Below are 14759 nucleotides of genomic sequence, written 5' to 3' on the forward strand. Positions count from 1 at the left end.
AACGTTGTGGTCATCAACTCCTTGGACGTTGGTCAACAACACCTTGGACGTGTTGGTCAACAACACTTTGGACTCCAACTTGGTCAACAACTCTTTAAACTCCAACGTTGTGGTCAATGGGTGGTTCAAATAGCCATCAAAATCGGAATGTGAAGTTCCACTATTGCCAATTCATTATGCACTATTGGGATTCCAGCATCTGTTCGTTGATGTGTTTGTCTCCATTGTTGCCAAGTACGGTTCCTAGTCCTCGTCCTTTCTTGACCCCTTATTGATTGTGATCTTTGTCTCTCAGGACCTTGACCATTCCTATCATTTTGCATATTTTGTGTCGGTCAGTTGTGTTGCTATTTGGACGGGCCAGCATCTCAATGGCAAGTCTCCAATCGGTGGTCAACCTTCTTACAGATTTGATAAAAACCCGACACCATTTCATAAATAACATGTAGATCTACTTGTACTCCAATGGGCAAAGTAATAGACACTTCATGAACTATTTTCTCAAAGGTTGGAATCTCCACCAAGAGTCGCACATACTCCAAACGTTCTCTTGTTCGTGTTAGATTGTTGGTGTACAGTGGCTTTCCTACTTCTGATCCAATCATGCTTAATACTTTTTTACTCCAACAATCGTAGGTCATGAATTCGGATTCAAGCAGGGACAAATCTTTCATCTTCATTGAAAAGAAAACTCTCAGCATGATCTTCAAAAAGGTTGGAATGCCGAAAACAAAATAGGGTCCTCCTTGTAAGACTTTTTGCCAGCTTTCCTCTGTGTCAAAACGATAAACCACCCAACCACTTTTATGCAAGAAAAACTTGTGGGGAATCTTCCAACGAGCACCTATAATTCTGACCCCATTAACGCTCGAATGTCATCCCATGAAGCAACCAACTAGACTGAAGCTCATATCATCTTCCATGCCATCTATGTCATCTAATCAAAGATATTGTTTCACCTTTGGCTTCGTATTGATCAAGCGTCATAACAAGCTTTGTATTCATGTTGTCTTTGAAAAGGTTTGCCTAAGACTTCTTTTATGATGAACGATTCCCTTGCCCATCAGCAGTTGTTGTTCCGTTAGCTTCAACCTATCGATTGCCCCCAGCCTGAGGTGTCTGGTTTCTTACTGAAACTCGAAACCTCCTCCTCCACCACCGGTTTGCCTCATCTTGTTGTTCCAAGTCAACGTGCTTTGTTCAACGATGTTGAAGGTTTGATTCACTACCTCAGCAAGGCCTTTTTCTTTCCCATCTTGATGCTTCCATGTGGAAATTCAAAGCAAATGAAAGAGTAACATGCAACCACCGATTTGAAATCACCGTCCAAGCAAAACAATTTGTCTTCACTGAAACCAAATATGATATGCTGCCAAAGACTTCCAATTAAGTAAAATTCCAATTAAAGCCAATATCTTTGGAATTAATCCCCATTAATGCTGATTAATTAATCCAAGAAATTCCTTCTATGAAACTTAACGGTCGAAATTTGCACAGGATTTGAAACATCAGCAACCTCCAGTGATGTGTGAATCAATGTGATTTTGATCAAGCACAACCCTTCTGTCTTGTATCAGGACAGTGGAGGGAGAGGGGAGAGGAAGAAAAGCCAAAGAAAACTAAAGGAAAAATGGAGAGGAACAGATTTACCGAATAGATGAATAGTAATACCAAGAAGATAACTCCTGTACCAGAGAAGAAAACTCCAATATAACCAGTAGGATATTCTCTCTGCGCCCTCCAAATTCATCTAAGAACCACTAGAGAGAAGTCACCCATCACGAGTGGTCGACCGCCACTAAGTGGAAGAGTAAATCGGGAATCAGCCAAGTTCATTATTATATAATCTTAAATTGAACTTTTACATTATCATTAATCACATGAATGTCTGTTGATTTTTTTTTCGAACTTAACCCCTTAGCTTGCACATTCCTCGTTTTACACAACTATAATGTTTTGATGAAAAAAATAATAAACTCAATTAGCCTCATTGACTAGCCATGGGATGACTAGCCCGGATCCATGAAATTTTTTCATAATTTTTTTTTAATATAAATACATCATAACTAAGAATTGAACTGATGATACACCATCTTCCATAATTCAGAATTCATAAATGACACTACAGATAGGTCTAAAAGTTTAAAAATTTTAAGGACTATTTCGGTAAAACTAAATCTTTAAAGGGCATATCTAAATAAAATGTAATTACGCAAGAAATTTTTTGATTTATCAAAAATAATATTTATACCTGCATAATTTATTATTATTATTTTAAATATTTTTATTGTGAAGGAAAAAAGATTAAACTAATACTATTATTAATTTTGGCTTCTCTTTAGAATTTTATGTCTATCATTTTGTTTTTTTTTTTAATTTTTTTTAATAATTCAGATATACATCGTATATTTATATTTTAATGATCATGAAAATGAAGATTACCATTCATTCACAAGCCACTCATGAAACAATTAAACCACGTGATCTTTAATTAATTGCAGTTGTTAAAGTCAACAATATAAAATCTAACAATCATATTAATTTAATAAATATATGACTGTAAACGAATGAAGCTGAGTTTGAGCTGTGTGGTTTTCCGACTTAAGATAATCGGGATAAGGAAAAGTCGAGCCTAAAATAAATGTTTTCTATTTTACGGGCTTATCTTGATTTGAATTTCAACTTGGTTCGAGTTGGATTTGAATTTAATTCATTTAGGTATTCAGAGCTCTCAGTTTAAAATTATTTGTATGTTTAAAATTTTAAATTTATTTGATTAATTATCAAACTTATAATATAACTTTATCTGTTTATTTTAATTTTTATTTATTTATTTATTTATTTATTTATTAAGTTGATGAAACATCTATTCATGAATATAGTTCATAAATTTTATCCATAAAGATTCTTTATAATCCTTATTTACAATATTAATTTTGTTTATTTATGATACGACATATGATATAGGACCCCAAAGCCAAGTCAAAATCTAGGAGGGGTCTAATATGATAGTCAAAATTAAGGAGGGGTCAAAACTTGGGGCTAGCACGATCAATCTTCTCGATCGAGTGGTCATCCAATTGGACTCTTGGTCCGGTCGGATTTCGAGTCCCTTAGTATTAATGAAACCCCGAACTAAGCCAGTATTATTCAAAACAAAGTCCATTTCATTACCTGGGATAATATGATTACCTATTTCGGTTGAATGATTTGACTAATCAAACTATATTATCGATCGGACATACTAGACACTCGGTTTGACCGGACTTTTTGGCCAGACAGAGAGGTCAAGTGAAGATTAAGTTCTTGATATCATTCCTTAATATGACCTGGTGCCTCTTGCGAGCGACGTCAGATCAAACTGCTAAGGGGACTTGGTTGATATGCCATTTAAGCATATTAAAGCCCCCCTATATTCAACGTCCCAACATTCTTTTTTGTCGTTTTATGTCCGCTGTCAGGAAATCACGGGAATATTCCCTGTGCCAACTGTACGACAAAATCTTCTACGTAGAAATTACGGGTCAATTTTAGAAAAGATGTTAGAGCATCATTATAGTCTACTCTTTTTTGACAACACATCAAGATTCGTACAGAGAGAAAAATTAACACTATAAAAGAGGATCTTCATTTACATGCGCAAGTACGCTTACTCTACGCAAGATGCTATACATCCATGGTTCAACTACTATTCACTACCTTCTATTGAATCGTTCATTTACTTGAGTGTTGGAGTGCCTATGCTGAGGATCCTTCCCTAACTCGATTGTTAACGTTCCCTTTGATACATAGGATCACTTGGATTTATCTTTTTCCCAACTAAAAGTCTTCACACTATTAATACTAGAGTCACCTATCAGGTCTATCATTTTTTCTAATTTTTAGATAGGATTAATTTATTTTTAATTTCATTTATTTGTTTATTTATTAGGTTGATGAAACTTTTTCGATAGATAGTTCATAAGTTTTTTTCATAAACATTGGTTAGCAACTTTATCCGTGAATAGTTTATAATTCTTATTTATAACATTAATCAACTAAATATTATTTAAATTTATTTATTTATTTGATTTTATAGGTATTAAATAAATATAAATAAGGATCTATTAGGTACTACCTTATATATTATCAAATTACAAAGTTATCTATCCGGAATAATAATTAGACCCTCAAATATGAATAATCAAGAATCTAAAATTCATCCGTATATATATATATATATATATATATATATATATATATATATATATATATATATATACCAAATTAAGCCTTGACTTCAAAACAAATCACAAAAAATTCCTTAATAAAAAAAAATAAGTTTTAATATATATTTAAAAAAAATATTTTCCCTGTTTAAATTTTAATTTGCTATTTTTTTCAGTGGTGAAAATGACATGACCTAATTCCGTCAAATCTTGTCCCTAATCATAGACCTCCACGTCATCCGACAATATCCATCTCCTGACGCCACGTCATTTTTTCTTCCCATTTTTGTCTATTTTTGAAAAATGATATTTATTTATTTATTCAGTAAATAGGATGGCGGTCGAAGGTGAAATAGGAAAATACTCTAAATAGCGAGGGAAGGGGAGGAAGGAAGAGGAAAGAAACGAGGGCATATAAATGCTCCCAAATTGTTCATGGCGATGGCGTAATCCCCTTCCTTCTTCCCCTCCTCCTCCTCTACGTTGGGCGGCAGCCTCATACCGTCCAGGAGGAGGGAGGATGGCCGTTGGCGGTAGGGAGATGCGGGTTCCGCAGGTGATCCTCATCTTCGTTGCTGCCGTGGCCTTGGTCGCCGTCGGCCCCATGGCCGGCGCTTTCCCTGCCAGACTGAAACTCCTCAGGTCGCTGCCTCACCGAGGCGTCCACCTCGGCCATCTCCTCGCCCGCGACCGCGCTCGCCACGGCCGGTCCCTGCTCGCCGCCTCCGGCCTGGTGAATTTCCCCGTCGAGGGCTCCTCCAATCCCTTCACCGTCGGGTATGTAAACCTTTTTCGTTGCCGAAAGTTGCTTCTTTTTTGCCCCCAAAAGGAATCTTTTTGGATATATATATATATTTTTCATTCTCATGGTTCGAAATTGTTGAGGGATTCCGGCGGCTTGCTTTGAAAATACGCATTGTAGCTTCTTCGCATCAGTTCGATGCTTTGTTCTCCTAAATGTTCACTCATTGAATATCGTTCTTCGTGTTCTAGGAGTTCCATCCGAACCATGCTAAAATTACTTATTTCTTCTTCAGCATACCTGCGTTTCCCCCATTTTTTGTTTGTCATGGAATCATTCATAGTATTCTCCTTATATCTCTTGGTGAATGGAGTTAGTTCAAGGTACTTGTTGAAGATTTGAGAAATCATCTGTGCTAATCTGCGCATTCTACTTCAGGCTTTATTATACTCACGTGAAATTGGGGAACCCAGCAAAAGAATACTATGTTCAAATTGATACAGGGAGTGATGTCTTGTGGGTAACTTGCAATCCATGCGATGGCTGTCCGACATCTAGCGGACTTGATGTAAGCCGTTTTGCACTCCAATGATTTCCTGGATATGTTTTCTATTACTCGAGTGATATGTTGTTGACCATTTGAGGTAGATTGTATGCATGAGCTCTCATTTGGTGGTATGCAGATCCAACTGGGGTTCTATGAACCTGATAAATCATCCACATCTTCAGTTATTACTTGCTTTGATGAACTTTGTACCTCTGCCGTCCAAAATGGCGAGGCCTTTTGTTCGATCGGTTCTTCAGGAAATGCTTGTAGTTACTCCTTCCAATATGGTGATGGGAGTGGCACTGCCGGTTTCTATGTACATGATATTATGCACCTCGATACAGTTACAGCAAATTCAGAGTCTTTGAATTCCTCAGCTCAAATAGTTTTCGGGTACAAATACTTGCTGAAACTTAAATTGATTGATGTGTCTAGTTTAAGGCAAAAAATTAGACCCTTTATTATTTCATTTACTTATATGTGTATCTCTGTGGAAACAACCTTTTGTAATGCAAGGTAAAACTGCATACAATAAACCCAATATGATCCGATCCTTCCTTGGGATCCCGCATTTGTTGGAGCATCATGCACCCGTACCGCCCTTTATACGTGTATCTCTATGCTGTGTGTTTGTTTAATTTCATTGCTCAGTTTGAGTGATCATATCCATCATATATAAATTATCACATAATGCAATAGGAAATTTTGATTTTATCATATACCATAAACTTATATAAAACAATTTTAGCTTCATATAGTTAAGGACAAAAAACTTGTAGGCACGATAACTTTCCTACTCGTTCATTTCCCACGAAATATGTCTTGCAAAAAAACTGAACTCAATTTCGATTCGGTCTGACAAAAGGAAATTACCTTCTATTAGTTATTTTATGTTGTCAGAAAGGGTATTCATTCATAGATTTTATGCAATATATTGATTGCTGAGTGTAGGTGAGGCTATCTTTGTTTCCCTAATTGATTACTAGTTCTATGTCATTTTCATTGATAGATATTTGCTTTCCTCATTATTCATTCTTTTCCTACACCAGTTTAATCGAATGCTTTTCCGCTTGCTCTTTGAGTTAATATAAGGAAATTATTACAAACATTTACTGATTTAAAAATAGCTTTTGTACAGTTGTAGCAACTCTCAGACCGGAGACTTGAGCAAGTCAGACAAGGCAGTTGGTGGAATTTTGGGATTTGGACAGAATGGATTATCTGTCATTTCACAATTATCGGCTATGGGTGTTGCGCCTCCAGTTTTTTCTCATTGCTTGAAGGGTTCAGATAATGGCGGAGGCATATTGGTTCTCGGAGAGATTTTGGCACCTGGTATCGCCTACACCCCACTTGTTCCAGCACAGTAAGTTCTCTTGATATAAGATTTTATGCTTTTCTAAACACACTAAAATTGGTGGAAGTTGAAGCATTTTTCTCATGATTAAAACAATCCCTTTCTTCTTAGCTAGGAAATCATCTCATTTTGTTAAAACTATGGATGTGTTCTAGTTATCTTATGACAAATATCGCCATTATGAATTTGCCTATGATGTTTCAGACAACCATTCTTTGGATATTCCCCCTTTGGTCTTTTTATCTTCTATTTTTAAAAGATTTTTACACATGCTGACTGCCTCAGTTTGCCCATCAGGCCTCATTACAATGTTTTTTTAGAAAGCATTGCTGTCAATGATCAGCCACTATCCATCGATCAATCGGCATTCACCACAACAAACTTGCAAGGGACCATTGTCGACTCTGGGACTACATTGGTTTACCTTGCCGAACAGATTTACGTTACTTTGATCAATGCAGTAAGTTTACTTGTTGCTTCTGAGGCCAACCTATTATCAATCTATATTGCTGTCATAATAATTCTGCTTTACTATTTGTAGATGCACGTTTCTGTTTCATCATCAGTGCGTTCGATCCCCACCGATAGTGGAAATGAGTGTTTCATAACTTCCAGCAGGTTTTTCCAACACATTGCTGTGCTTGTCTTTCTAGCAATCTGACTCGTATAACAGCATGCTGTTTCTCTCAATTGCAGTCTCGATGAATCATTTCCTTCGATCACATTGAACTTTAAGGGCGGTGCATCAATGTTACTAACGCCCGAGGATTATCTATTAAAACAAGGCATTGTTGTAAGTTGCCTTCATTGTTTTTGTCGTATGAGTAATTTTGTGGCAGCCACAAGTTCATTACTACTTCACAAAGCATCTGATAGGTAGCATCGACTTCGACGTGCAGGATTATACAGACATATGGTGTTTAGGCTTGCAAAACAACCACGGGTCAGGAGTAACAATTCTAGGAGGTTTGTGGACTAAAGACAGAATTCCATGCTCTTGAAACTTCTTATCTTTCACAAAGTTTATCGAAAGCTTAGCGAGTTAAAGGGTTATTAACACAATGTGCATTCTTCTCTGCAGACCTTGTTCTAAAGGATAAGATAGTGGTGTATGATTTGGCAAATCAGCGTGTCGGTTGGCGGAGCTACGACTGTAAGTCTCTGATCGCGGATGATTCTTCTATCTATTGCTTTTATGATCAGCTGCTGAAACCTCTACCACTCTTTTCTTCAGGTTCTCAGTCTGTCAATGTCAGCATATCATCTGGTAAGAACCAGGACCGGTTCCTGAACGCCAGCCAAATCGTGATTAGCCAATCCTCACAGATCATTTACGATAAACTACTTTGGACAATGACTGGATTTGTTCTTGTTTATACACTTTTTGCAAATAGATTACTAAGATAGCGACGATACAGATGGTAAATATATGCACACACTGATTCTTTATTGCTGCTGTTGGATCGAAACTACCTCCACTTTCTGTAAATTTGATTCTTCACTCTATAAAATGTTCATGAGGTTTGCATGTTTAAGTTTCTTCTGGGAAGTGTTTTAAAACCCTGATCAAGTGTTACAGCAGTTGTTGCGGGTTTTTGAATCGGGTTCGGCCGTAATTATTTGTATTTATGCGATTGAACCAGTTTAAGCAAGTCGAGCCCGGTTTTTGAACTGTCTGATGAAGAAATTTTTAATTTTTTTGTTTGTTTGTTGAAGAGATTGATATGGAAGATTGCCAATCTCCTTTTTGTTTGGTTACTTGAAGTCTCACTCATGAGTCATTATTCATACAATATATCATCAAAGCACCTCATTGATTTGTTCATCATGGGAAAGGGCATAATTTTAATATTAGGGAGGGACTCGGTTTATTGCCATATTTATATAGTTTTATTTTTATTTATTTTTATATAAAAAACAATTTTCAAAAGGAATTAAGATTTTGAGGTAAGAAGACAAGATCCTCATGGAGTTAACTAATTTTGCCAAAAATTGAGGAATTCCATACTATAAAGTGTGATGTTAAATGAGGAAGTGATAGTAGGCCTAACTTGAGATTCATTAATTTTTTGTTATTTTTGACAACTCGATTCATACTTCAATTAGTTTGTTTGGTATAATAAGAATGATAGTTCGGTGCACGAAGGAGGTAAGGATGGTGATTAACTAAAGAGGATCAAGTAGGGGTTATAAATCAAGTTTTAGAAAGTGTTACCCACATTCACAGTTTTTATCGGCTAAAAATTTCCATCTAAGTAAACACTTGAAAAAGGTAGATCCACTATCTTAGCAGCCCCCTACTCTTAGTCCCATAAATATGGAGGGAGGTACATGTAAGTACGCAGGACATAAACACATGGTGGGGTAAACCCCAGGTCAATAATGAATGTTTAAGATTTGATACGGAGAATAATGGATGACCTCGGTGATAGGGCAGAGATGATTATTAAGATAACGTGATAGTTAAAAGTCAGGAGAAGGTAGCAATCAGGATTAAGGACTATGCATCCAAGTAGTCCACTCCACATCTACTTTCGTTCGACCTCCTAGTCGATCGGACTTGCAGGGCTCAGTCCCCTCATTTCTACTGGGCTCCAACCCAGCTTTACTCCCGGTCGGTCTTACGCCGGTCAGAATTCTAAGGCTCAGGCCTCTCACTTCTCCTAGGTTCCAGCCTAGCCTTACTCCTGACCGACTTTACATTGGTCGGACTCCTAGGACTCAGTCCCCTTACTGCTCTTGGTCACCAATCCAACATTACTCTTGGTCGGCCTTAGTCGATTGAACTCCCAGAGCTCAGTCTCCTTACTTCTCATGGGCAGAAGTCCATCTTTACTTTCGGTTGGCCTCTTAGCCGATCGGACCCCTAGGGGACAACGCTGTTAGGAAATCACAACAATTTGTCAGGAAATAACAGTTATTAGTCAGAGAATATTCCAATACTTTGCCATATACAAATCGTGGAACCTTCCTCTACCTAATGGAAGTCCGTCGTACATCCTCTTTTCATCCGACACCTCCTGACACTTGACATTCTCTGATGTCTTATGATTGCGGAGGTTCTGATAGACAATATAAAAAGGGAGATTCTATCTGTTAATCAGGTACGCACTAGACATCAGTCTCACGCGCACGCATTTACTGTTCCTCATTCTCTTTTTTTCCGCTCGACTTCTCTTCTGACTTGAGCGTTAAAAGGTTTGCACTAGGGACCTCTTCCCTAGTTCTCGCTCTAACGCTTCCGAGTGCTTGGTCTGTAGTATTTGTAGGCTTGTGAGTACCACCAGCAATCCTCTCCCCTAGGTCCCATATTCTTCTTTTCGTCAACATTCTTACCATCATTATCAATATTCCTATTTAACTCAACTTTCGGACTGGATCAAATCAAGATTTTCGGACTGGATCAAATCAAGATTTATATAGGAATTCGCTTTTGAATTCATGCATGAGCGAAAAGACAGCCCTAGTGCAATCTCACTACCTAATTTAACTTTGAAGAAAATATTGTTTTCGTAGGAGGATGATTAGAACCTAAAATGTGGCATATTTAAGAAAAGTTAAACGAAAAAGATAAGATTCTAATTGTGCACGCGCATGAAAATCTTGATCCTTCAAAAAGCAGTCCAAGATATGTGATCCATAATTTTCAAAGAACTAAATCTAACCCTTTTTTGACTAACTCACACTTTGTGATTGTTATCTAACTCATGCATATGATAGAGATAATTATTTGTAAGAGTTTTAGCATATATCTATGCTAATCACTATCAATCGCTTCTTGTTTTATTTTGATTATCTACTCCAATGATTGAAGAAATGTTACATGCAATTCACCATTCCAAGTAACCTTTAGCCTTTAGGGCCAGGGCCCCTCTTCATTTGACCCACACTAACAATGAAACAATTAGAACTGATTGAGAGAAAAGAATAATAAAAAATAATTAGAAAATGACATGCACAAAAAAGTGAATATTATAGTTCTCAAAAAAATTAGGGTGTTTTTTGTGAATTCATTTTAATTTTATAATAAAAAATTAGATAGGTACTATATAATACAATATTATTTTAATTTAAAATTATATTAAAAATTTACATAACCCTCTACATTTAAACAATCCTTCAAATATCATGATTTTAAAAAATAGTTTATGAACTATTATTATGCAAACTAATTTTATAAGGACATCACAGTAAAAAATATTTAGAGGATATTTTTTTCTAAATATTCTTAATTTTAAATATCTTTTATTGGAAGTAAAAATTACAAAGGAGATTTAAAATCACAGTAATATGGAATATTTAATAGGTGGATCCTATAAATATTTAATTTGAAGGGATATTTAAAGAATGAGATATTTGATTGATGATTAGAATATGAGATCATAAATATTTGGAAAAAATATTCGATATTAATATGGAGACTCTAAGGTGCATATTTAAACCTTAAAATGAGGTAGAATATTATCCAAATAAACAAAAAAAAAAAAAAAACTTTATACTCATTCTTTAATATTATTTTTAATGAAAAATTGTGATGAAAAACTTTTCTACCTCCCTCTTTCTTCCCATTCCATTAATCTTAAATCAATTGAAAATTAAAATATATTAACAAATAAAATTGATAAAGTATTTCTCTAATTTTCTAATTAAATTAAATTAAATTAAATTAAATAAAAAACTTCCTCAAGGCCATCCCTCGTCTCCTTTTGCCCCTTTGCCGCTTGAATCTATAAATAGATTAAGAACTACAGACAGAGCATAAAACAGAGGAAGATGGGAATGTCCAGTGGTTGCGCCGCCGCTTCCGGCGGCGACGGCTTGAAACTGGAGCTCTTCCGGTTTCTGGTGCAGGTGGTGCGCGGCCGGTGGTTCATGTTCTTCTCCTCTTTCCTGATCATGGCAGCCGCCGGCGCCACTTACATCTTCTCAATCTACTCCAAGGACATCAAGACTTCCCTCGGCTACGACCAGTCCACCCTCAACACCCTCTCCTTCTTCAAGGACCTCGGCGCCAACGTCGGGATCCTCTCCGGCCTCATCAACGAGGTCACCCCGCCGTGGGTCGTGCTCTCCCTCGGCGCCGCCATGAACCTCTTCGGCTACCTCATGATCTACCTCGCCATCACCGGCCGGACGGCGCCGCCGCCCGTGTGGCTCATGTGCCTCTACATCTGCGTCGGCGCCAATTCGCAGACCTTCGCCAACACCGGCGCCCTCGTCACCTGCGTCAAGAACTTCCCCGACCACCGCGGCATCGTCCTCGGCCTCCTCAAGGGCTTCGTCGGCCTCAGCGGCGCCATCATCACGCAGCTCTACTACGCCATCTACTTCGACGACTCCAAGTCCCTCGTCCTCCTCGTCGCTTGGCTCCCCGCCGCAATCTCCATCGTCTTCGTCCACACCATCCGCATCATGAGCGTCGCCGCCTCGCCGCCGGGGAAGACCCCCCGCGCTTTCTATTACTTCCTCTACATCTCCCTCGCCCTCGCCGCCTACCTTCTCGTTGCCATCGTCGTAGAGAAATCCGCTGGCAACTTCTCCCGCTCCGAGTACTCCGCCAGCGCTACCGTCGCCATCCTCCTCCTCCTCCTCCCTCTTGTCGTCGTCGTCAAACAAGAGCTCAACATCTTCAACCGGCGAAAACATGAACTCCAAAATTCGGCGCCGATCGACATAACCGTTCAGAAGCCATCACCGGTGACGGTTCCAAAAATTTCACCCACGGCTGCAGCTGAAAAAGAAACAGGGGGCGCGGTGGTGCGGTGTGCGTCGGAGATGTTCCGGCCTCCGGAGCGAGGCGAGGACTATTCAATTCTGCAAGCGCTGGTGAGCGTCGACATGCTCGTGCTGTTCTTCGCCACCATATGCGGGGTCGGCGGCACGCTGACGGCGATCGACAACATGGGGCAGATCGGGGAGTCGTTGGGGTACGCGAAGCAGAGCATCGGCACATTCGTGTCCCTCATCAGCATCTGGAACTACGCCGGCCGGGTGACCTCCGGCTTCGCGTCGGAGATCCTGCTAACCAAGTTCAAGTTCCCTCGGCCGCTGATGCTGACGGCGGTGCTCCTCCTCTCCTGTGTCGGCCACCTCCTCATCGCCTTCGGAATCCCCAATTCCCTCTACTTCGCCTCCGTCGTCATCGGCTTCTGCTTCGGCGCTCAATGGCCGCTGCTCTTCGCCATCATCTCCGAGATCTTCGGACTCAAGTACTACTCCACGCTGTACAACTTCGGCGGCGCCGCCAGCCCGCTGGGGTCCTACCTCCTCAACGTGAGGGTGGCGGGGCACTTGTACGACGTGGAGGCGAGGAAGCAGAGGACTCTGGCGGGCGGCACCGGTGACGACAGGGACTTGACGTGTGTCGGCGTGGAGTGCTACAAGATGTCGTTCCTCATAATTACGGCCGTGACGGTGGTCGGCGCGGCGGTGTCGCTGGTGCTAGTGTGGAGGACGAAGGAGTTCTACAAAGGAGACATCTACGCCAAGTTTAGGGAGCAGAGGGATGCGGCGGAGCAAGAGATGGCTATGGGAGGGTTCAGCTTCGAGGGAGAGCATCATGATTCAGAAAGGAAGAAGAAAGCTGCTCCAGCTCCGGCGCCGGCGCCGGCGCCGGAAGAGGAGAGCCATAGAAATGGGAAACCAGTAAATTAAAAGTAAGCGAAGACAATTAAAGAAATCTTATTATGACCAAAAGATTTCTTTGACTAATTGATTGCTTAATAATTAGCTTATTAAAGAAATCTTGGGACGGATTGCATTATCTCTCTCCTCCCATACAATCAATCAACGCTTTTAATTTGCACATTCGTGGTGATGCGGTAGTAAGAAAAGACTCATCTAATTTGGATTTAATTTGGGTTAGAAGCGAGGTTAATTATCAATGTGAAGATAAAAGTTAACATGATCAACGCTATGGAGTCAACGAGCTCACCCATAGACTGGGCGGAGGTCAATTACAATTGTCGATCAGTGCATGTAATGTCCGATCGAGAGATGACTTCTTCGAGCATAATGCTACGGATAGATCGAGGAACAAGACCAGAGCGCTTGTCCGGTCGGACGGAGGCATTCTACCTGACCCAATTACCATAGGGAAGAACAGTCGAGACCAACCGAGTGGAGGCGTCCCCATCCGAGTTGCTATCTCGCTTGGTCGATCAGAGAGATTATTGACATATCTCTTAATATTTTTCTCGGAGATAGTACTGCTGACACAAGGCATGGTCAACAGATGGATCGTATAGCGGAAGCTTCCACTGTCTCATCAGGGATTTACATGCCTTATTAAGGTATAGTATCAGAGATACTTTTCTGGCATGCCCTTATGGGATAGTTGGGAAAGTGTGCTCGTGCCTTTGAGAGCGTGTCGCTGCCCACAATGTGGCAAAAAGGCGAAATCGCTCGCCCCTAGCGCCCCCGCCGCACCCGACCCCAGGCCATCACGAGGGAGGTAAATCACGGCAGCTGAGAGAGCAAGTGGTGGTGGGGTGAGGTGCACAAGGACCGGGGATTTGCGCCCCGACTGCCCTGTGGTTCGACCCCGCGACATCATGTGGCAAGCAAGCCACCACTTACCATCTCGGATGACCCGTGGGGTCGTGCTCACTGCCCACCATGGTACTATATAAAGAGGAGGTCCATCTATCGGCAGAGGTACGCGTTATTCACGATTCACGTCTGTGCTCGTTGTTGCTCTACTTTTTTTCATCTTTCCGGTGACTAACTTAAGCGTCGGAGGGCCAACGCCGGAGACCCCTTTTCTGATTCGGCACTAACATTTCTTATATTGCAGTGGAGTGAGGTCTACATCTAATTAACACAGAAGCCACATCTCCAATCAACAATCTCCATGATTTTCAGACAGTATCACGTGGAATCTTGTTCATGTCAAGTTGGAGCTCC

At 40.1% G+C, this 14759-nt stretch overlaps 2 protein-coding genes across 2 annotated transcripts; both read left to right on the forward strand.

Moving 5' to 3' along the window:
• Positions 1 to 4588: 4588 nt before the first annotated feature.
• LOC122010427 (aspartic proteinase 36-like) lies at positions 4589 to 8392 on the forward strand. The gene is made up of 10 exons (XM_042566957.1): positions 4589 to 4985; positions 5389 to 5518; positions 5634 to 5890; positions 6636 to 6863; positions 7152 to 7314; positions 7396 to 7472; positions 7551 to 7647; positions 7754 to 7820; positions 7936 to 8007; positions 8089 to 8392. The coding sequence occupies exons 1-10, from the start codon at positions 4627 to 4629 to the stop codon at positions 8259 to 8261; spliced, it is 1623 nt and encodes a 540-aa protein (XP_042422891.1). The 5' UTR covers positions 4589 to 4626; the 3' UTR covers positions 8262 to 8392.
• A 3226-nt stretch (positions 8393 to 11618) lies between these two features.
• LOC122007907 lies at positions 11619 to 13643 on the forward strand. Its single transcript, XM_042563443.1, has one exon. It carries the CDS (start codon positions 11628 to 11630, stop codon positions 13506 to 13508), a length of 1881 nt encoding a protein of 626 aa, XP_042419377.1. The 5' UTR covers positions 11619 to 11627; the 3' UTR covers positions 13509 to 13643.
• The last annotated feature ends 1116 nt before the right edge of the window (positions 13644 to 14759 follow it).

Source organism: Zingiber officinale, chromosome 8A, assembly GCF_018446385.1.
Source record: "Zingiber officinale cultivar Zhangliang chromosome 8A, Zo_v1.1, whole genome shotgun sequence".
Lineage (NCBI taxonomy): Eukaryota > Viridiplantae > Streptophyta > Magnoliopsida > Zingiberales > Zingiberaceae > Zingiber > Zingiber officinale.

Bases quoted from the DNA above. Each gene is read 5' to 3' on its own strand.
- LOC122010427 (XM_042566957.1), top strand. From the start codon at position 4,627: ATGCTCCCAAATTGTTCATGGCGATGGCGTAATCCCCTTCCTTCTTCC. The intron at 7,473-7,550 runs GTTTTTCCAACA...TCTCAATTGCAG, and splicing joins TGTTTCATAACTTCCAGCAG to TCTCGATGAATCATTTCCTT. The intron at 8,008-8,088 runs GTAAGTCTCTGA...TCTTTTCTTCAG, and splicing joins CGGTTGGCGGAGCTACGACT to GTTCTCAGTCTGTCAATGTC.
- LOC122007907 (XM_042563443.1), top strand. From the start codon at position 11,628: ATGGGAATGTCCAGTGGTTGCGCCGCCGCTTCCGGCGGCGACGGCTTG.